This window comes from Clinocottus analis, unplaced genomic scaffold (assembly GCF_023055335.1).
Source record: "Clinocottus analis isolate CAN_PGR_092001 unplaced genomic scaffold, fCliAna1.0.p SCAF_55, whole genome shotgun sequence".
Classification (NCBI taxonomy): Eukaryota; Metazoa; Chordata; class Actinopteri; order Perciformes; family Cottidae; genus Clinocottus; species Clinocottus analis.
Window position 1 is genome coordinate 369,175 of NW_027176213.1, and position 22,500 is coordinate 391,674.

Consider the following 22,500-nt stretch of genomic DNA (forward strand, 5'->3'; position numbering starts at 1 on the left):
ATCGGAGCATCCGGTGCTTTTAATTTAGAGGCCATTATTTGTTGGACGAGACAACTACGTCACTTCCGTTACCCGCACCGTCGGCTTGAGCTGTTCTTTGTTGCTAAGCTAGTCGGCTGCTAAGCGCGGGAATCCTTCAACATGTCGGATTTTAGCCGTTTTAAGAGCGAAGTCGCGCGCCTCGTGCACGCGCTGGCCGCGGCGCTGCGGGAGGGAATATCGAGCCTCTCTCTGGAGGACCCGAAGCACCGGACCGAGGTCAGAGAACCACTTCACGGAAACCGCTTCCGTAGCCGAAGGCTTCCGGTGTTACGACAGTGGCGGTTTAGTTTACGGTTAATAGACAAGAGCACCAAACTCCATTAAGAAATCTCCTCATTTAAGATGTTTCGGTTTGTTACTTACATGTTAAACAAAGTACAACTTTAGAACAAACTAAAACACGTTTGACACATTACGTGTTGAATCCGCGTTGAAAAGGACAATAAAAACCTTTTATAAGTTCGGTTATGAGCATTAACACTGGAGAGTAGTACTTCACTGCAGTAAATGTACTTCTTAATACTTCACTGCTGTAAAAGTTCACATTGTGGAAATGGTAAAAGTACTGCGTTTGAGCCTTTCTGACGTCAAAGTATTGATTGATTAGTAAAATCTGATATCTGATGTTCCTGCTGCTTTAATGTGAAAGTTATTTATTTTATATCCGGTTTAGAAATGCTTCATATTCTATGAGGTCATCATAAATCACCTGTGAGGGCTTCAGGTGTTTCACACGCTGATGTCATATTCTGGTGATATAACCAAATATCAGAGTATCATCATCATCATCATCATCATGAGAGGTCTTCATCCTTCAGGAGAAACTCAGCGCTCTGGTGGACCACTTGTGTGTGGAAGCTGTCGAGGAAATCCTCAAGATGGTTGAGCCTCCAAGAGACCTGAAGGGTCCACTAGGAGACCAGAAGGATCCACTAGGAGACCTGAAGGATCCACCGGGAGACCTGAAGGACCCACCGGGAGACCTGAAGGGTCTAGTAGGAGACCTGAAGGATTCACCGGGAGACCTGAAGGATTCACTGGGAGACCTGAAGGGTCCAGCTGAGTCTGATAGGAACAGTGCCGGTTTAAAGAAGGCAACAGCAGGTGAGTTGTTGTCTTCAGGTCCTGGAGCATCTGATGCTGCTTCAGCTCAGCTCGTGTCTCTCATTTGTGTTCCAGGTGTTCCAGGTGGAGGCGAGCGCCCCCCAGCACTCTCCTACATCCTGGTCTATGGGGTCAGTGGAGAACCAGGAGAGTGAAGATGCTCTCGGCTCCGAACGGACTGAACACGGTTTCTGTTTTCTGTTTGCAGATCGTTGCTGATCCCCCCGAGGGCCATGCTAATGCTAATGGTGAGTGTTCTACATCAAAAGGAGATGATCCTGTGAGCTGCTAGTTCCAGACTCTTCTTTGGTTGCAGGTGAGGATGGATCCCCTGCCCCTCCTCCGCAGGCCGATGACCACGAGTACGCTCGGCCGCCACTAGGCACTGACCCGTCGGCGGAGGGCGGCGTCTCGGCGACACGCAGGCGGCGGAAGAAAAAGGCTTCAGAGGCACCTCTGGACGAGCCGGCGGAGCCTCACTGCCGGTGTTCCCGGTGTGGGAAGCTGTTCCCGACCAGCCAGCGGCTGTCCGACCACCAGAAGAAGTCCCACCCGCTGTGCTCGGTGTGTGGGGCGGCGTTCGCTGGCATCCTGCGGCTCCGCGAGCACCGCGTCAAGGAGCACGGGCTGCTGCCGTACGGCTGCGACTACTGCCCTAAGACGTTCAACCACAAGGCTCACCGCGACCTGCACGTGAAGGCGCGGCACACTGGCGTGAAGACCTGCCACTGCGACGTCTGCGGCAAGGGCTATTGCGGCGCCGGCGCGCTGAAGACGCACCGGACCACCCACTTCGACAAGACGTTCGTCTGCGACATCTGCGGGAAGAGCTTCCACCACGCCGGCCACCTGACGCGGCACAAGCTGGCGCACCGGGAGGCGCGGCCGCACCGGTGCGACGTCTGTGGGAAGGGCTTCACGCAGGCCGCCAACCTGCGCGGCCACCAGGCCGTCCACACCGGGGAGCGGCCGCTCTGCTCCGTCTGCGGCCGCAGCTACCGCTGCCTGAGGAGCCATGTCATCAGCAAGCACTCGGACCAGCTGCCGGCCGGAGATGACGGCGGCAGCGGCAGCGGCAGCGGCAGCGGCGGCGTCTTCGCCTGCGAGGTGTGCGGCAAGAAGTTCCCCCACCAGTCGCAGCTCAAGATTCATCAGAGGAGCCACACGGGAGAGAAACCGTTCCACTGCGACGTCTGCGGGAAGAGTTACGGCATGAAGCAGCAGCTAAGGGACCACCAGTTCACCCACACCGGGGAGAAACCCTACCGCTGCCCCGTCTGCGCCAAGACCTTCAACCTGGCCACCAGCTTCCTGCGGCACCGCAGCATCCACACCGGGGAGACGCCCCACAGCTGCAGCCGCTGCGGGAAGCACTTCCGCCTGCTCACCTTCCTCAAGGCTCACCTGCGGACCAAAGCTCACCTGCAGCGGGAACAGGCGGTGACCTCTGACCTCTGACCTCGCGTCAGACCGGCACGAAGCTCACGGACGGCGTCGCTTTCACAGAGAAATAAACGTGACGAGAGGATGTTGTCGTGTTGAGTCTCTTCTGTCTGCTGATCCACAGTCAGCCCTCAGGAAGGTGATTAGATCTGTTGTCCACACACAAAGGTGGGATTACATCCCATAATCTGACCTCTGGTCTGCAGGACAACACTCCGACACTGATTATTAATTATCATGCGGCGGCAGCCAAGTGGGAATTATGAGCGATTACGACGAGGGATTAAAGTATCTGACGCTGAGGTCAGAGGTCAACACGATCACTGTGATGTTGTTGTGACTCCATATTCATACAACAACAACAACCCGGGAATGAGCTTAACTATGGGTTCATACTACAACAACAACAACACAATTATAACTTCTGAAAAAGACCTCGAACATAAAATATCACAAAAGTTAAAATAAAGTAATAATAGTGATGATAGTAGTAGAAGTATTAGTGGTAGCGGTTTTATTAGTAGTAGTAGTATTTGTAGTACTAGGAGCAGTTGTAGTATAAGAAGTAGTAGTAGTATTATTGATGGTAGTATTAGTAGTGATATTATTTGTAGTATTAGGAGTAGTAGTAGCATTTGTAGTAGTAGTAGTATTTGTATAGTAGTTTCTGGTGTCACAGGGAGACAATCAATACGATGATCTGAACGACAGCTGATAAAGTTATTTGTTAGGTTATGATAGTATAATGTAATCATAATAGTATAATAATGGTAATAATAATAATGATCATACTTGTAATACTAAAAATGATCTTATTAACAATATTACTAAATATGATATAATTATTAAACATGATATTAATAATAATAAATATGATATAATTAATAAAAATGATTTTAATAATAATAATGGAATAACATACGTGTCATTTCCATGAATCAGGGTTGTTTCTATAAACAAGATGAGGAACAGAAGTGAAGAAGTCCTTCTCTTCTTTCACAACCTTTTATTGGGTCACGTGTCCCGGGTCACGTGCCCGTTTACTGGCGCGGACACCTGAGAACACCTGAGGGCCGCGTCGGGTCCGCGTGCCGCACTCTCGTGACCAACATGGCTGCTCGCGGCACCGGCCTCTTGCGGTCCCTCCTGAGCCGCTGCAGCAGCCCGGGACCGGGTCTGGCCCGGTGCGCGTCCTCGCTGCCGCCGCCGGGCGCCTGGAGCTCGCTCGCGCGCCTCCCGCACCGGGACCTGTACCGGCTGTCCGTCACGGATCCGGATCGGTTCTGGGGCTCCGCCGCCGCAGACCGGCTCCGCTGGGAAGAACCGTTCCACCGGGTCCGGGACTGCGACCTCCGCGCCGGGAAGATCCGCTGGTTCCTGGGGGGGAAGATCAACGTGTCCGGTGGGTTACGGTTATGATTAATGATCCATTATTAATGATCAATAATTAATAATACATATTTAATGATCCATTATTAATGATTAATAATACAGAATCAATTATTAATGATCAAAGATTGATCATTAATAATACATATGTATTGATCCATTATTAATGATTAATAATACATAATCAATTATTAATTATCAAAGATTGATTATTAATAATACATTATTAATGAATTATAATCAATGATCAATTATTGATGATCAATTATCCACCTGATACATAACTCTCATCAGGTGGATTATTGATCACCAATACTTCTTATGTAAGTACAAGTACTAATACCACACTGTAGAGGTACTCTGTTACAAGTACAAGTACTAATACCACACTGTAGAGGTACTCTGTTACAAGTACAAGTACTAATACCACATAGCAGCAGTATCTGGCAGTACATGAAGTACATAAACAGTTGTCTGCAGTAATCCAGTTATCTTCAGAGTGACAGCTGGAGGTTTACTCTGTTACATAAACTGCTGCAGGACACAAACAGGATCTTACACTTAAACCCGTTTCAGGATTAATATTCAATCAGCAGATAAATGAAGACGTTTCCATCAGGTTTCACCAGCAGTCAGTGCTGCTGGTCCTCTCTGTTTCAGTGACCTGTGTGAGGGTCCTCTCTGTTTCAGTGAACTGTGTGAGGGTCCTCTCTGTTTCAGTGAACTGTGTGAGGGTCCTCTCTGTTTCAGTGAACTGTGTGAGGGTCCTCTCTGTTTCAGTGAACTGTGTGAGGGTCGTCTCTGTTTCAGTGAACTGTGTGATGGTCCTCTCTGTTTCAGTGAACTGTGTGATGGTCCTCTCTGTTTCAGTGAACTGTGTGAGGAACCTCTCTGTTTCAGTGAACTGTGTGAGGGTCCTCTCTGTTTCAGTGAACTGTGTGAGGAACCTCTCTGTTTCAGTGAACTGTGTGAGGGTCCTCTCTGTTTCAGTGAACTGTGTGATGGTCCTCTCTGTTTCAGTGAACTGTGTGAGGAACCTCTCTGTTTCAGTGAACTGTGTGAGGGTCCTCTCTGTTTCAGTGAACTGTGTGAGGGTCCTCTCTGTTTCAGTGAACTGTGTGATGGTCCTCTCTGTTTCAGTGAACTGTGTGTGTGAGGGTCCTCTCTGTTTCAGTGAACTGTGTGAGGGTCCTCTCTGTTTCAGTGAACTGTGTGAGGGTCCTCTCTGTTTCAGTGAACTGTGTGAGGGTCCTCTCTGTTTCAGTGAACTGTGTGAGGGTCCTCTCTGTTTCAGTGAACTGTCTGGACGTCAACGTTGAGAAACATCCTGACCGAGTGGCTCTGATATGGGAGCGAGACGAACCCGGAACGGAGGTGAAGGTCACCTACAGGTGAGAACAAACACACACACACACACACAGATACACACACACACACACACACACACACACACACACACACACACACACACACACACACACACTGAGACCTCCTTGAGGAGAAGACTTTTCCACTAGCTTCCTTTAGGAGAAGACTTGTCCGCTAGCTTCCTTTAGGAGAAGACTTGTCCACTAGCTTTCTTTAGGAGAAGACTTGTCTACTAGCTTCCTGTAGGAGAAGACTTGTCCGCTAGCTTCCTTTAGGAGAAGACTTGTCCACTAGCTTCCTTTAGGAGAAGACTTGTCCGCTAGCTTCCTTTAGGAGAAGACTTGTCCACTAGCTTCCTTTAGGAGAAGACTTGTCCACTAGCTTTCTTTAGGAGAAGACTTGTCCGCTAGCTTCCTTTAGGAGAAGACTTGTCCGCTAGCTTCCTTTAGGAGAAGACTTGTCCACTAGCTTCCTTTAGGAGAAGACTTGTCCACTAGCTTTCTTTAGGAGAAGACTTGTCCGCTAGCTTCCTTTAGGAGAAGACTTGTCCGCTAGCTTCCTTTAGGAGAAGACTTGTCCACTAGCTTCCTTTAGGAGAAGACTTGTCCACTAGCTTCCTTTAGGAGCTGAGACCAACGCTTGGTAAATCTCTTGTTGTTTTTTGTACGTTATCAGTGATACATTTTTCTTTTTCAAAATGAAGTCATGTACTAGTCAACCGGAAAGGGGCGGGACTTCACCTGTCTATAGTTGTGTGTCCTCTTGTAGACGATGAAGCCCTTTATGTCGTCGTAAAGTGGAGTCTTTAGTGTCCTTGCTCGCTGCAGAGGACCCTGATCTGTATCTTATCATCATCGCCTCTTGTCTTGAGGTTATCTCAGATCATAAAGGAATGTGTTGTGCAAAACACAAATATTCAGCTCATAAAGTCCTAACACAAGTTGAGCAATGAGTAACTTTTACTGCTGATGAGCATCATGTGTGAGTAGAAGAGGTGTCGCTCCTCCGTCAGCACGTTGTGTTTCCTGTTGTGTTGTGACGCTGCAATGACTTGTGACATTGGTGCAAACACATGGAACTGAACTAAAAGTCTCTTGGTTCACGAACACATTGAAGTACTCGTGCCGTCTCCTGAGTGTTTCGCGGCGGTTACTTTGCTTTGGATCAACTTGAGTTGCAACGTTGGCTTGAAGGGATTCAGAGGTTCACCTGCATGGCGCCATGTTCCTTTGGGGCAGCAGAGGCGTCGTCCCTGCTGTCGCCTCAGGGTGCTAATGTCTGCCACCAGAGAGCTGCTGGAGACCACCTGCCGCCTCGCCAACGCCCTGAAGAGCCGCGGCATCCAGAAGGGGGACCGGGTCGCCGTCTACATGCCGGTGTCCCCGCTGGCGGTGGCGGCCATGTTGGCGTGCGCCCGGATCGGCGCGGTGCACACGGTGGTGTTCGCTGGCTTCAGCGCTGAGGCTCTAGCGGGAAGGATCCAGGACGGTGAGTCTCCTACAGACTCAGCTAGAGGAACTACAGACTCAGCCAGAGGAACTACAGACACAACTAGATGAACTACAGACTCAGCCAGAGGAACTACAGACACAACTAGATGAACTACAGACTCAGCCAGAGGAACTACAGACTCAGTCAGAGGAACTACAGACACAGCTAGAGGAACTACAGACTCAGCCAGAGGAACGACAGACACAACTAGAGGAACTACAGACACAACTAGAGGAACTACAGACTCAGCCAGATGAACTACAGACTCAGCCGGAGGAACTACAGACTCAGCTAGAGGAACTACAGACTCAGCCAGAGGAACTACAGACTCAGCTAGAGGAACTACAGACTCAGCTAGAGGAACTACAGACTCAGCCAGAGGAACTACAGACTCAGTCAGAGGAACTACAGGCACAACTAGAGGAACTACAGACTCAGCCAGACGAACCACAGACACAACTAGAGGAACTACAGACTCAGCCAGAGGAACTACAGACACAGCTAGAGGAACTACAGACTCGGATATAGGAACTACAGACTCAGCCAGAGGAACTACAGACACAGCTAGAGGAACTACAGACTCAGCTAGAGGAACTACAGACTCAGCCAGAGGAGCTACAGACTCAGCTAGAAGAACTACAGACTCAGGTAGAGGAGCTACAGACTCAGCCAGAGGAGCTACAGACTCAGCCAGAGGAACTACAGACTCAGGTAAAGGAGCTACAGACTCAGGTAGAGGAGCTACAGACTCAGCTAGATGAACTACAGACTCAGGTAGAGGAGCTACAGACTCAGCCAGAGGAGCTACAGACTCAGCCAGAGGAACTACAGACTCAGGTAAAGGAGCTACAGACTCAGGTAGAGGAGCTACAGACTCAGCTAGATGAACTACAGACTCACTTGGAGGAACTACAGACTCAGCTAGAGGAATTACAGACCCAGCTAGAGGAACTACAGACTCACTTGGAGGAACTACAGACTCAGCTAAAGGAACTACAGAACCCAGCCAGAGGAACTACAGACTCAGGTAGAGGAACTACAGACCCAGCCAGAGGAACTACAGACTCAGCCAGAGGAGCTACAGACTCAGGTAGAGGAGCTACAGACCCAGCCAGAGGAACTACAGACTCAGCCAGAGGAGCTACAGACCAGCTGGTGAACATAGTGAGGACTCTACAGACTGTATATCATTGTGCGATGTCATAAAATCATATTTTAGCAGTAAAGGTGGGGGAGTAGAGCCGTTGGGCCTCCGGCGCTGCAGTCTGTTTACAAGTGTTTTCAGCGGCAGCGTGAAGGTCAGCGCGGGGGGGCGGAGCCTGAACACCTGGCGCACTGGAGTGTTTACCTGTAGCTCAAGGACGGCAACTGTTTCCTAAACACTGGAGTCCTCGACCAGCGACCTTCAGACCGCTGGTCGAGGACTCCAGTGTTTAGGAAACAGTTGCCGTCTTCAAACCCAAACAAGACCTTTCCACGGCTGAGCAGCAGCAAAGCATGCTGGGAGCATTTGAACCAAAGTTTATTACAGCTTTAACATTAGCCTTTAGCGGCGGTCTGTGTTCACAGCCCATCTCATTACCCAGGTGTGTGTATGTTCACAGCCCATGTCATTACCCAGGTGTGTGTGTGTTCACAGCCCATCTCATTACCCAGGTGTGTGTGTGTGTGTGTTCACAGCCCATCTCATTACCCAGGTGTGTGTGTGTGTTCACAGCCCATCTCATTACCCAGGTGTGTGTGTGTTCACAGCCCATCTCATTACCCAGGTGTGTGTGTGTTCACAGCCCATCTCATTACCCAGGTGTGTGTGTGTGTGTGTGTTCACAGCCCATCTCATTACCCAGGTGTGTGTGTGTGTTCAGAGCCCATCTCATTACCCAGGTGTGTGTGTGTGTGTTCACAGCCCATCTCATTACCCAGGTGTGTGTGTGTTCACAGCCCATCTCATTACCCAGGTGTGTGTGTGTTCACAGCCCATCTCATTACCCAGGTGTGTGTGTGTTCACAGCCCATCTCATTACCCAGGTGTGTGTGTGTTCACAGCCCAGTGTAAGGCCGTGGTCACCTTTAATCAAGGTGTGCGTGGCGGGCGGCTCTTGGAGCTGAAGGCCACGGTGGACGCAGCAGTGAAGAGATGTCCAACCGTCCAACACGTGTTCGTGGCCCAGAGGACGGAAACCCCTGCTGTGATGGGACCGCTGGACGTCCCGCTGGAGGAGGTGGGCCCCGATCAATACACCTGATTAATACACCTGTAGTACTAGCAGTAACAGTACCTGTCTCCAGGTGATGTCCTGCAGTAGTAGTACTAGAAGTACTAGTAGTACTAGCAGTAACAGTACCTGTCTCCAGGTGATGTCCTGCAGTAGTAGTACTAGAAGTACTAGTAGTACTAGCAGTAACAGTACCTGTCTCCAGGTGATGTCCTGCAGTAGTAGTACTAGAAGTACTAGTAGTACTAGCAGTAACAGTACCTGTCTCCAGGTGATGTCCTGCAGTAGTAGTACTAGAAGTACTAGTAGTACTAGCAGTAACAGTACCTGTCTCCAGGTGATGTCCTGCAGTAGTAGTACTAGAAGTACTAGTAGTACTAGCAGTAACAGTACCTGTCTCCAGGTGATGTCCTGCAGTAGTAGTACTAGAAGTACTAGTAGTACTAGCAGTAACAGTACCTGTCTCCAGGTGATGTCCTGCCAGCCCCCCCGCTGCCCCCCGGAGCCTCTGGACAGTGAGGCCATGTTGTTTCTGCTCTACACGTCAGGAAGTACGGGGTTCCCTAAAGGCCTCGTGCACTCGCAGGCGGGCTACCTGCTGTACGCCTCCCTCACCCACCAGGTGCTGCTTCCTTTCCTCCTGGCTTACCTCGCCCTTTCCTTTCCTACCTCCTTGGCTCCTTGTTGACCTCCTCTGCTCTTCAACCTTACTCACCACAGTGGCCCAAAAACTCTTCATCAGGAGGTCTTCCTCACTCTCAACATCCTGGTACTCACATGAAGCGACACCAGAGCCTCTGATGTGACAGCTACACAACCTACACAACCTACACAACCTACACAACCTACACAACCTACACAACCTACACATCCTACACAACCTACACAACCTACACAACCTACACATCCTACACAACCTACACAACCTACACATCCTACACAACCTACACAACCTACACAACCTACACATCCTACACAACCTACACAACCTACACAACCTACACAACCTACACATCCTACACAACCTACACAACCTACACATCCTACACAACCTGCACATCCTACACAACCTACACAACCTACACAACCTACACATCCTACACAACCTACACAACCTACACATCCTACACAACCTACACAACCTACACAACCTACACATCCTACACAACCTACACAACCTACACAACCTACACAACCTACACATCCTACACAACCTACACAACCTACACATCCTACACAACCTGCACATCCTACACAACCTACACAACCTACACAACCTACACAACCTGCACAACCTGCACAACCTACACAACCTACACAACCTACACATTCTACACAACCTACACATTCTACACATCCTACACAACCTACACATCCTACACAACCTACACATTCTACACAACCTACACAACCTGCACAACCTACACAACCTACACAACCTGCACAACCTACACAACCTGCACAACCTACACAACCTACACAACCTACACAACCTACACAACCTACACATTCTACACAACCTACACATTCTACACAACCTACACAACCTACACAACCTACACAACCTACACAACCTGCACAACCTACACAACCTGCACAACCTACACAACCTACACAACCTACACAACCTACACAACCTACACATTCTACACAACCTACACAACCTACACACCCTACACACCCTGCACCCCCTGCACCCCCTGCAGGAGCACATGAGTCGTTCTACACGTGTACAACACAATGCAACATGAACATGACCCACAAACTCCAGAGGATTCTCCCCCGTTATACAAACATGAATGTTCATTTCCCTAGCGTGATGCTACTCAGGATTAGCATCACATCCGCTGAGACAAAAGCTCAACAACACGCTGCAAAGAACTAGAGGCGTTCAAGGTCCAGGAAGAAAGTCTCCTTCCTTACTTCCTCGTGTCCTTCCTTACTTCCTTCTTTCATTTGTGGCCTTCTTACCTCATCTCCTAGTCTTTCCCTGCCTCCTATGCCTCCTCGTCTCCTTTCACATCACCTCCTTTCCTTCCCTACCTCCTTCAGACGGCTGCAGTGTAAATGTGTTATTTGTGAGTGAAAGTCGACAAAAACAACAACGACAACGACAACATGAAGTCTGTTGTGATTCAGTGATTCAGGTCGCCGTGGAAACGAGGACACGAAGACAAAGGAGAGCAGTTACACAACGAGAGGAGGGGGGGGGGGCGTGTGTGTGAGTCTGTGTGTGTGTGAGTCTTTGTGTGTGTGTGTGTGTGTGTGTGAGTCTGTGTGTGTGTGTGTGAGTCTGTGTGTGTGTGAGTCTTTGTGTGTGTGTGTGTGTGTGTGTGTGTGAGTCTGTGTGTGTGTGAGTCTTTGTGTGTGTGTGTGTGTGTGTGTGTGTGAGTCTGTGTGTGTGTGAGTCTTTGTGTGTGTGTGTGTGTGAGTGTGTGTGTGAGTCTGTGTGTGTGTGAGTCTTTGTGTGTGTGTGTGTGTGTGTGTGTGTATGTGTGAGTCTGTGTGTGTGTGAGTCTTTGTGTGTGTGTGTGTGTGTGTGTGTATGTGTGAGTCTGTGTGTGTGTGAGTCTTTGTGTGTGTGTGTGTGTGTGTGTGTGTGTGTGTGTGTGTGAGTCTTTGTGTGTGTGTGTGTGTGTGTGTGTGTGTGTGTGAGTCTTTGTGTGTGTGTGTGCGTGTGTGTGAGTCTTTGTGTGTGTGTGTGTGTCTGTGTGAGTCTCTGTGTGTGTGTGTGTGTGTGTGTGTGTGAGTCTGTGTGTGTGTGAGTCTGTGTGTGTCTGTGTGAGTCTCTGTGTGTGTGTGTGTGTGTGTGTGTGTGTGTGTGAGTCTGTGTGTGTCTGTGTGAGTCTCTGTGTGTGTGTGTGTGTGTGTGTGTGTGTGAGTCTGTGTGTGTGTGAGTCTGTGTGTGTCTGTGTGAGTCTCTGTGTGTGTGTGTGTGTGTGTGAGTCTGTGTGTGTCTGTGTGAGTCTCTGTGTGTGTGTGTGTGAGTCTGTGTGTGTGTGTGTGTGTGAGTCTTTGTGTGTGTGTGTGTGTGTGTGTGCGTGTGTGAGTCTGTGTGTGTGTGTGTGAGTCTGTGTGTGTGTGAGTCTTTGTGTGTGTGTGTGTGTGTGAGTCTGTGTGTGTGTGTGTGAGTCTCTGTGTGTGAGTGTGTGTGTGTGAGTCTGTGTGTGTGTGAGTCTCTGTGTGTGTGTGTGTGTGAGTCTGTGTGTGTGTGTGTGTGTGTGAGTCTGTGTGTGTGTGAGTCTCTGTGTGTGTGTGTGTGTGAGTCTGTGTGTGTGTGTGTGTGTGTGAGTCTGTGTGTGTGTGTGTGTGTGAGGGATTGGCTTGATGTTTGTGAAGATAATGGAATAAAAACATAAACCGTGACCGTGTGACGTGTCCCGTGTCGTGACGTGTCCCGTGTCGTGACGTGTCCCGTGTCGTGTCCTGTGTCGTGACCGTGTCCCGTGTCGTGTCCTGTGACGTGTCCCGTGTCGTGTCCCGTGTCGTGACGTGTCCCGTGTCGTGACTCCTCAGTACGTGTTCGACCACCAGGACGGAGACGTGTTCGGCTGCATGGCTGACGTGGGCTGGATCACGGGACACAGCTACGTGGTCTACGGCCCGCTGAGCAACGGGGCCACCACGGTCCTGTTCGAGAGCACGCCAGTGTACCCCGACCCAGGTAGGACCAGAACCCTCCACCTGTTCACTAGACCCAGGTAGGACCAGAACCCTCCACCTGTTCACTAGACTCAGGTAGGACCAGAACCCTCCACCTGTTCACTAGACCCAGGTAGGACCAGAACCCTCCACCTGTTCACTAGACCCAGGTAGGACCAGAACCCTCCACCTGTTCACTAGACCCAGGTAGGACCAGAACCCTCCACCTGTTCACTAGACCCAGGTAGGACCAGAACCCTCCACCTGTTCATTAGACTCAGGTAGGACCAGAACCCTCCACCTGTTCACTAGACCCAGGTAGGACCAGAACCCTCCACCTGTTCACTAGACCCAGGTAGGACCAGAACCCTCCACCTGTTCACTAGACTCAGGTAGGACCAGAACCCTCCACCTGTTCACTAGACCCAGGTCGGACCAGAACCCTCCACCTGTTCACGAGACTCAGGTAGGACCAGAACCCTCCACCTGTTCACTAGACTCAGGTAGGACCAGAACCCTCCACCTGTTCACGAGACTCAGGTAGGACCAGAACCCTCCACCTGTTCACTAGACCCAGGTAGGACCAGAACCCTCCACCTGTTCACGAGACTCAGGTAGGACCAGAACCCTCCACCTGTTCACTAGACCCAGGTAGGACCAGAACCCTCCACCTGTTCACGAGACCCAGGTAGGACCAGAACCCTCCACCTGTTCACTAGACTCAGGTAGGACCAGAACCCTGAGACAGAGGACGGACTTCATGACAACCTTCTCTTCAACCTGTTTCATTTAGATTGAAGCTGGAAGTCTGGGGGCGTGGCCTCTTTGAGTGACAGGTGCATGTCCCTCCCCCTCAGGGCGCTACTGGGAGACGGTGCAGCGTCTCAGCATCTCTCAGTTCTATGCAGCTCCTACGGCTCTTCGTCTGCTGCTGAAATACGACCAGAGCTTCGTGAAGAAGTACGACCGCTCGTCTCTCAGGACGCTGGGATCAGGTACCAGGAAGAAGTACTCCTGTACTCTCATGAAGTACTCCTGTACTCTCATGAAGTACTCCTGTACTCTCAATTCAATTCAGTGTTTTGTACAGCCCAAAATCACAAATACAAGATTTGCCTCGGAGGGCTTTACAATCTGTACTCATAACATCCCTGTCCCAGAACCTCTTTGATAGTACTTCACCTCTCATGAAGTACTATCAAAGTTCTGGAGTAAAAGTCTTTCTTAAAGGAAACTGCGTGTAAGTAGCTCTGGTTTGTCCCTCCCGGGCTTCTGTAGCCTCTCAGCGTCTCTCTAGACATGAACGTCTCTCCGGGGGAGTTATTGAATTCCTCTAAATAATGCACACAGTTCCTGTCAGGAGACGTATCAGCACCAAGTTGTACTTGAAGTATCCGAAGTAAAAGTACCTGCAGAACCCTGTGTGTGTGTGTGTGTGTGTGTGTGTGTAGTGGGAGAACCCATTAACCACGAGGCGTGGCACTGGTTCCACAGCGTGGTTGGAGACGGGCGCTGCCCTCTAGTGGACACCTGGTGGCAGACAGGTGAGACGCATCATATTAATTATTACAATAACAGTAATAATTATATTTAACTACATATGTATACATATATATATATATATATATATATATATATATATATATATATACATATACATATATGTATATATATACATATACATATATGTATATATATACATATACATATATGTATATATATACATATGTATATATATACACACACACATATATATATATATATATATATATATATATATATATATATATATATATATATATATATATAATAATATAATCAATAGAATAACAGACCAAACTACAATTTTATTTTAATCCTCTTTTCATTTTTATTTGTTTTCATGAACCTTGTTTATTCTTTTTATTGTCAATAGTATTTCTGTTTACTTTCACGAGTGGTTTTAATAAATCAATTAATCACGGCGCCCCCTAGAGGAGCGTCGCGGCGCCCCCTAGAGGAGCGTCGCGGCGCCCCCTAGAGGAGCGTCGCGGCGCCCCCTAGAGGAGCGTCGCGGCGCCCCCTAGAGGAGCGTCGCGGCGCCCCCTAGAGGAGCGTCGCGGCGCCCCCTAGAGGAGCGTCGCGGCGCCCCCTAGAGGAGCGTCGCGGCGCCCCCTAGAGGAGCGTCGCGGCGCCCCCTAGAGGAGCGTCGCGGCGCCCCCTAGAGGAGCTGGAGAACAGCTAGTTTGCAGAAAGAGGAAGATCTCCCTGATGAGCGATTATCAGCAGAACATCTGCAGCTCTGCAGGAAATGAATTAAGATCAAATCCTCACTTACACCCCAAGACTGTGTGTGTGTGTGTGTGTGTGTGTGTGTGACCTAATTCCTCGACAATCGCACACACTGAGTGTGTGTGTTGTTTTTAAATCAGACTTAAACTCTCTGCCAGCTGCTGCTTTCTCTTAAAAGGAGAAAAATCCCCCAATAAATTAAGAAATTAAAGGGAATTAAAGCTGCTTGTAGAAGCGACATGTGCGGCCCTCTAGTGGCCAGCAGAAGAACTGCTGTTATATAATAATATAGAGCGTCAATGTTTCTACTTATAAATGATAAAATATCTACACACGTGACGGATGAATAACACCATTAAAAGACGTTTGATGAAGGATCCGTCGGTTTTAATATCAGTGATGAACAATCCCAGCTGCACTCAAACGCCTCATGAAGCGTGAAGCGCTCCTCTTCTCTGATGAAGAGTAACGGTCCTCCGTGGCGCCCCCTAGAGACCGGAGGAGTGTGCATCGCCCCGCGGCCGGCGGAGGACGGAGCCGCCATCGTCCCAGCGATGGCCATGAGGCCGTTCTTTGGGATCCAGCCGGAGCTCATGGGAGAGAAGGTGAGACGCACTAGCACGAGGATGCTAACCCAGGACATGTAGCCCTACGATGCTAACCCGAGACATGTAGCCCTACGATGCTAACCCGAGACATGTAGCCCTACGATGCTAACCCGAGACACGTAGCACTACGGCGCTAACCCGAGACACGTAGCCCTAAAATGCTGACCCGAGACACGTAGCCCTACGATGCTAAACCGAGGCATGTAGCTCTACGATGCTAACCAGAGATACGTAGCACTACGGCGCTAACCCGAGACACGTAGCCCTACGATGCTACCCGAGACACGTAGTCCTACGATGCTAACCAGAAACACGTTGCCCTACGATGCTAACCAGAAACACGTAGCCCTACGATGCTAACCAGAGACACGTAGCCCTACGATGCTAACCAGAAACACGTTGCCCTACGATGCTAACCAGAGACACGTAGCCCTACGATGCTAACCAGAGACACGTAGCCCTACGATGCTAACCAGAAACACGTTGCCCTACGATGCTAACCAGAGACACGTAGCCCTACAATGCTAACCAGAGACACGTAGCCCTACGATGCTAACCAGAAACACGTTGCCCTACGATGCTAACCAGAAACACGTTGCCCTACGATGCTAACCAGAGACACGTAGCCCTACGATGCTAACCAGAGACACGTAGCCCTACGATGCTAACCAGAAACACGTTGCCCTACGATGCTAACCAGAAACACGTTGCCCTACGATGCTAACCAGAAACACGTTGCCCTACGATGCTAACCAGAAACACGTAGCCCCACGATGCTAACCAGAAACACGTAGCCCTACGATGCTAACCAGAGACACGTAGCCCTACGATGCTAATATGTTACCGTCCCTGAAGACGGTGACGTGTAACTCAAAATCATCAGTGAGTCAGAACTAAAGTGAATTCTGGGTTTCTGATCGATGCCTCGTGACCTTTAGATGCAGGAAGTCTCTCTCTCTCTCTCTCTCTCTCGCTCTCGCTCTCGCTCTCTCGTTCTCTCTCTCTCTCTCTCTCTCTCTCTCTCTCTCTCTCTCTCTCGCTCTCTCTCTCTCGTTCTCTCTCTCTCTAATCTGTCCATCAGAAGCAGCGGCAGCATCTGTTTGCTTTGATTAACAGACTTTCAGAAGTCATTATCCGCTAAAGGAGCGTAATCTGCAGACGCTCGAGGGTTTCTCATCATGGCCGCCGGTCACTGAGAGCAGATTAGATGAGATCACTTCTCCTCCTCCTCCTCTTCCTCCTCAGGAGGTCGAGGTCACATCCCTTTCGCTGCGATCCTCTCCGACGTCCTCGTGGGTTTCATCGATAGAGCGAATCTCTTCTGTTCAGAGAAAAACTGCAGTCTAGGAATATTTATACGAGTACTACCATCAGCAAATAGGAACAAAAGCAGCAGAATACATTTTATTGTTATATATTTTATATGAGTGGGTCGTTTATCTAGAATATATAACAATATTTATAGCATCTATAAACAAAAGATGTCAGATTATGAAAGTAAAACTTCCGTTTAAGTATAAAATAAAAGCGTACAAGTACAAATACCTCTAAATCTACTTCAATGTGACGGTTAGCCGTGGAAGATTAACACATAAACATTTAAAGGACCAGGATGTAATAATAATAATAATAATAATAATAATAATAATAATAATAATGACTTATGCTTTCATTTGTGTTTAATCACCTGAAACAGAGACTTTGTTTTTTCGTAAGCATAGCACGGTTTTGTTAGCTTGAATGAGTCGTGTTTTTGTAGCTTAGCACAAGTCCTTCATATCGCTACAGAGCAGGTCCTCTCAATGGAGTCTGTTTCTACAGGAGCCCACAGAGGACAAACGGACTTGGCATGTAGTTCACGTGTTAGCGTGTACTCGTTAGCTTGCACTTGTAGCCATGTGATCGTTAGTGTGTACTCGTTAGCTTGCACTTGTAGGCATGTTATCGTTAGCGTGTACTCGTTAGCTTGCACTTGTAGGCATGTTATCGTTAGCGTGTACTCGTTAGCTTGCACTTGTAGGCATGTTATCGTAGGCGTGTACTCGTTAGCTTGCACTTGTAGGCATGTTATCGTTAGCGTGTACTCGTTAGCTTGCACTTGTAGGCATGTTATCATTAGCGTGTACTCGTTAGCTTGCACTTGTAGGCATGTTATCGTAAGGGTGTACTCGTTAGCTTGCACTTGTAGGCATGTTATCATTAGCGTGTACTCGTTAGCTTGCACTTGTAGGCATGTTATCATTAGCGTGTACTCGTTAGCTTGCACTTGTAGGCATGTTATCATTAGCGTGTACTCGTTAGCTTGCACTTGTAGGCATGTTATCATTAGCGTGTACTCGTTAGCTTGCACTTGTAGGCATGTTATCATTAGCGTGTACTCGTTAGCTTGCACTTGTAGGCATGTTATCATTAGCGTGTACTCGTTAGCTTGCACTTGTAGGCATGTTATCATTAGCGTGTACTCGTTAGCTTGCACTTGTAGGCATGTTATCGTAAGGGTGTACTCGTTAGCTTGCACTTGTAGGCATGTTATCATTAGCGTGTACTCGTTTGCGTAAACTGGTTAGCGTGTAATTGTCGGTGTGCACTCGTTAGCATGTACTTTGTGTTTTCTGAGCGCTTCCCCGCCGTGTTGTCAGGGCGAGCGTCTGGCCGGTAACGGAGTGGGAGGAGCTCTGTGCATCAGCCAACCGTGGCCCGGCATGGCCCGCGGCATCTACGGAGACCAGCAGCGCTTCCTGGACGCCTATTTCAAGCCGTACCCAGGTCAGTTCCTGTGTTGTTCTACACATATACATATATAGATATACACACACACACACACACACACACACACACACACACACACACACACACACGGTCATCAGTCCTCGTCCCGCCGCTCAGGTTGCTACTTCACTGGAGACGGCGCGCTGCGCTCGCAGGACGGCTTCTACCAGATCACCGGCCGGATGGACGACGTCATCAACGTCAGCGGCCACCGGCTCGGCACGGCGGAGATTGAGGACGTGCTGGTGATGCTAACGCTGACGCGCAGTTATTTTAATAATTAATACGACATGATGAGTCATGAATGAAGGAAACAGACATCTCACCTCCTGGAACATTTAGTCCACAAATAAAGAATTAGTATCACAAGAGAAGAAACAAGTTGAAAGAAGAAAACATGAGATCAGATTCAAACACATCGATAAATATTTATTGAGATGAAATCTGAATAAATAAGATAAAAAGCAGATTAATTAGAAATGATTTAATATAATGAAATTAATCCTGATGAGATTGAAATGAGATGAGAGTTCCCACTGAGAATAATAATAAAAATAATACCAATACCAATAATAATAACAAGAATAATAATAACAATATTAATACTACTACTACTACTAATGCTCTTTCACAGGATGAGCATCCAGAGGTTCCAGAGTCGGCTGTGATCGGGTTCCCTCACGAGATCAAAGGAGAAGGTGAGACCTGAACTCCCATGATGCTTTGCTGCTACTCTCATTGACAAAGAGCTTTAAGACCTAATAAGACAGACATTATTATACACTTCATATCATCACAGAGGCGGTTCTAGTGATAAATCTATATTTATAATATACATTTCACATCAGCGTCTAGTTGAGCTCTGCTGCCACCTGCTGGTCGACAAGGAACAGACAAATACTACTAGTACTACGAGTTATACCTAGTACCACAAACAAAAGAAAACTAGGTTTTATGTTAATTTTAAGGAGCCAATCAGAGAGCAGGATAATCATCCATCAAACACCTGATTTCTGTTTTTAATAATCTAAAGAGTTCATTAAGAAGACGAGGAGAAGATCTTTGATTAAGCATTTTGTAGTTCTTCCTGCTTTTGATGAAGTCAACTAGGTGTGTGTGTGTGTGTGTGTGTGTGTGTGTGTGTCCTCAGTACCGTTTGCCTTCGTGGTCTTGAAGGACTACTCTTCCTCCTCTTCCTCCTCCTCTTCCTCCGTCGTCGTCCTCCAGCAGCTCAGAGAACTTGTCTCCACCAAGATCGCCAGATACGCCGTGCCGGAGCACTTCCTGGTGAGGTCACTTCCTGGTGAGGTCACTTCCTGGTGAGGTCACTTCCCGGTGAGGTCACCTGGAGGCCCTCCAGGTGCGTTAAGGCGTTCCTCACAGCCGTGGCTCTTTCCTGCCATCCCTCAGGTGGTGAAGCGGCTGCCGAAGACTCGCTCCGGGAAGATCATGAGGCGGATCCTCAGGAAGGTCGCCATGGGAACCACAGGTGACCTCGGTGACGTGTCGACGCTGGACGACCCGTCCGTGGTGGACGAGGTCATCGAGGCCCACGAGCAGCACAGGAAGCGGCAGGAAGGAGAGAAGAAGGAGAGCTCCTCGTCACCGTCTCTTTAAGACGCAGGAGGAAGTGGACGGGGCCTCAGGTAGCGATGACATCATCGTTCCTCAGGTCGACCTAGTCTTCATGGACCGAATCTAAGGCCCTTAAAAGGAACAGGACACACTTAGCCTAGCTTAGCATAAAAGCTGTACCGGGGGAGGAGGTACTGTCCCTTTAAGACGAGTCTGAACGTTTAACACAACAATTAGTTTTATGTGAAAGAAAATCTATGTTTACGTTTCTAAACTAAACTCTAATGTTCACAATTTTCTTGATAAAAATCTGAATTTTAACATTAAAATCAAGACGTTTGGGTCATAAAAAATGAAAAGCATTACATTTGTAATTTTTCAGACTAGATTTTAACACAGATTAATGAACTGTGAACGTAGAAAGATTTTTATAGATTTATAGTTCACAGCTGAAATAGTTTTTTGACAGTTGATCCAAAATGTGAAGAAATAAAAATGTACTCATAAACATGAGGTCTGTGTTTTTAATTTAATGAAATTATTATTGTTTTAAACTAAATGATCATAAGTTGGTGAACTTGTGGAAGGACCATTACCGATGAACGGTAGCGTCATGACGTTAGCTAACGGTAGCGTAATAACGGTAGCGTCATGACGTTAGCTAACGGTAGCGTAATAACGGTAGCGTCATGACGCATCACAACGTTAACGTTAACGTTAACGTTAACGTTAACGTTAACGTTAACGTTAACGTTAACGTTAACGTTAACGTTAACGTTAACGTTAACGTTAACGTTAACGTTAACGTTAACGTTAACGTTAACGTTAACGTTAACGTTGTGATGCGTCATGACGCTACCGTTATTACGCTACCGTTAGCTAACGTCATGACGTTAACGTTAACGTTAACGTTAACGTTAACGTTAACGTTAACGTTAACGTTAACGTTAACGTTAACGTTAACGAACTAGACCGACGGTAACTTCAACTTGGAGCGAAGGGATGAAACGTTGGCGGGTTAGATGTTACTTTGCTGATGATATGTTGATGACGGAAACCCGTTTATTAAAGAGCGGAACTTCCGGCTGTTCGGGGTGTTGTTTGAGACGGGCAACCTGCGTTGACTGGACGACTCCCTGCTTTTGCAACTGCAGCGTTTGGTACTTTACCTGTGATGGAGGGGATACATTTCTCCTGCTGCGCTTTGGCCTCCGGCCAGCAGGGGGCAGCGGGCGACTTCCCTTCACGACAGCTGTCGTAAAAACAGCCGTAAGTGGCGGTGCAGCAATGGCCGCCCGGTGGAGCGAAAGCAAACCTTAAAGCGTTTCATTCCCGTGAACGTGTTGAACAGGTGTGTAGCAGGATGTGGTCCTGCGTGCAGCAGCGCGTGCAGCAGCGCGTGGAGGACTTCATGGTGGCGGCGGGAACGGAAATCTGTCTGCGCCTCAAAGAGAGAGACGAAGAAGAAGAAGCCTCAAAGATGGAGGTCAGTCTGATTGTGATGTACAAGTACTACAAGTCTGAGGTACTTTACTGGAGTACCTTTTCCTCCCCCATCTCTCAGAGGTACATGTAGTACTTTATGCTATACTACACCTCAGACGTACGTGTAGTACTTTATACTGTACTACACCTCAGACGTACGTGTAGTACTTTATACTGTACTACACTTCAGACGTACGTGTAGTACTTTATACTGTACTACACATCAGAGGTACGTGTAGTACTTTATACTTTACTACACATCAGAGGTACGTGTAGTATTTAATACTGTACTACATCTCAGAAGTAAATGTTATACTGCACTACACCTCAGAGGTACATGTAGTATTTTATACTGTACTACATCTCATAGGTACATGTAGTATTTTATACTGTACTACATCTCATAGGTATATGTAGTACTTTATATTGTACTACATTTGCATGTAGTACTTAATGACTGTTCCTCTCATGGTAAACTGTGTTCCAGGAGGAGCTTCTGACTGTGATGAGGAGGTGCTGTGAGGTTCTGCTGCAGGACCTAAGGAGGCTGCTGGAGGAGAACCAGGAGAACCTGGAGAGACTTCAGGAGGAGAACCAAGAGCAGAAGAGACTTCAGGAGGAGAACCAGGAGCAGAAGAGACTTCAGGAAGAGAACCAGGAGCAGAAGAGACTTCAGGAAGAGAACCAGGAGCAGAAGAGACTTCAGGAGGAGAACCAGGAGCAGAAGAGACTTCAGGAGGAGAACCAGGAGCAGAAGAGACTTCAGGAGGAGAACCAGGAGCAGAAGAGACTTCAGGAGGAGAACCAGGAGCAGAAGAGACTTCAGGAGGAGAACCAGGAGCAGAAGAGACTTCAGGAGGAGAACCAGGAGCAGAAGAGACTTCAGGAGGAGAACCAGGAGCAGAAGAGACTTCAGGAGGAGAACCAGGAGCAGAAGAGACTTCAGGAGGAGAACCAGGAGCAGAAGAGACTTCAGGAGGAGAACCAGGACCTGGAGAGACTTCATGAGCAGAAAGACAAGCTACCATCATGTGATCAGAGGAGCGTCCGTGAAGCTGAAGGAGGCGCTCAGGTGGAGGCGAGCGGCCAATCAGAGC

The 22,500-nt window shown here is 48.3% G+C and overlaps 3 protein-coding genes and 2 long non-coding RNA genes across 5 annotated transcripts in view; 3 read left to right on the top strand and 2 right to left on the bottom strand.

Annotated features, from left to right (window-relative positions):
* The first annotated feature begins 98 nt into the window (after positions 1–98).
* Positions 99–2,666, top strand: LOC137803404 (zinc finger protein 79-like). The gene is made up of 5 exons (XM_068601838.1): positions 99–258; positions 861–1,146; positions 1,222–1,277; positions 1,355–1,394; positions 1,463–2,666. Exons 1-5 carry the CDS (start codon positions 142–144, stop codon positions 2,602–2,604), a joined length of 1,641 nt encoding a protein of 546 aa, XP_068457939.1. The 5' UTR covers positions 99–141; the 3' UTR covers positions 2,605–2,666.
* A 967-nt stretch (positions 2,667–3,633) lies between these two features.
* Positions 3,634–11,195, bottom strand: LOC137803407 (uncharacterized). Its single transcript, XR_011080059.1, has 3 exons — positions 11,025–11,195; positions 8,906–9,050; positions 3,634–3,966 (listed from the first exon to the last, which is right to left on the bottom strand). It is a non-coding gene; the product is annotated as an uncharacterized lncRNA (long non-coding RNA).
* On the top strand, positions 3,672–20,299 carry acss1 (acyl-CoA synthetase short chain family member 1). The gene is made up of 14 exons (XM_068601837.1): positions 3,672–3,991; positions 5,273–5,369; positions 6,635–6,834; positions 8,884–9,059; positions 9,523–9,675; positions 12,570–12,717; positions 13,553–13,690; positions 14,147–14,239; positions 15,459–15,571; positions 18,214–18,340; positions 18,461–18,588; positions 18,978–19,041; positions 19,494–19,630; positions 19,754–20,299. The coding sequence occupies exons 1-14, from the start codon at positions 3,700–3,702 to the stop codon at positions 19,958–19,960; spliced, it is 2,073 nt and encodes a 690-aa protein (XP_068457938.1). The 5' UTR covers positions 3,672–3,699; the 3' UTR covers positions 19,961–20,299.
* Positions 18,852–21,268, bottom strand: LOC137803406 (uncharacterized). Its single transcript, XR_011080058.1, has 3 exons — positions 21,088–21,268; positions 19,497–20,049; positions 18,852–19,101 (listed from the first exon to the last, which is right to left on the bottom strand). It is a non-coding gene; the product is annotated as an uncharacterized lncRNA (long non-coding RNA).
* LOC137803402 (zinc finger protein 665-like) overlaps positions 20,903–22,500 on the top strand; it is a 3,314-nt gene continuing 1,716 nt past the window's right edge. The window contains exons 1-2 of the mRNA XM_068601836.1: positions 20,903–21,404; positions 21,891–22,500. The exon at positions 21,891–22,500 is cut by the window's right edge and continues 1,716 nt beyond it. Coding sequence (XP_068457937.1) covers positions 21,282–21,404; positions 21,891–22,500 — 733 coding nt within the window. The 5' untranslated portion in view covers positions 20,903–21,281. The remainder of the gene's footprint in view (positions 21,405–21,890) is intronic.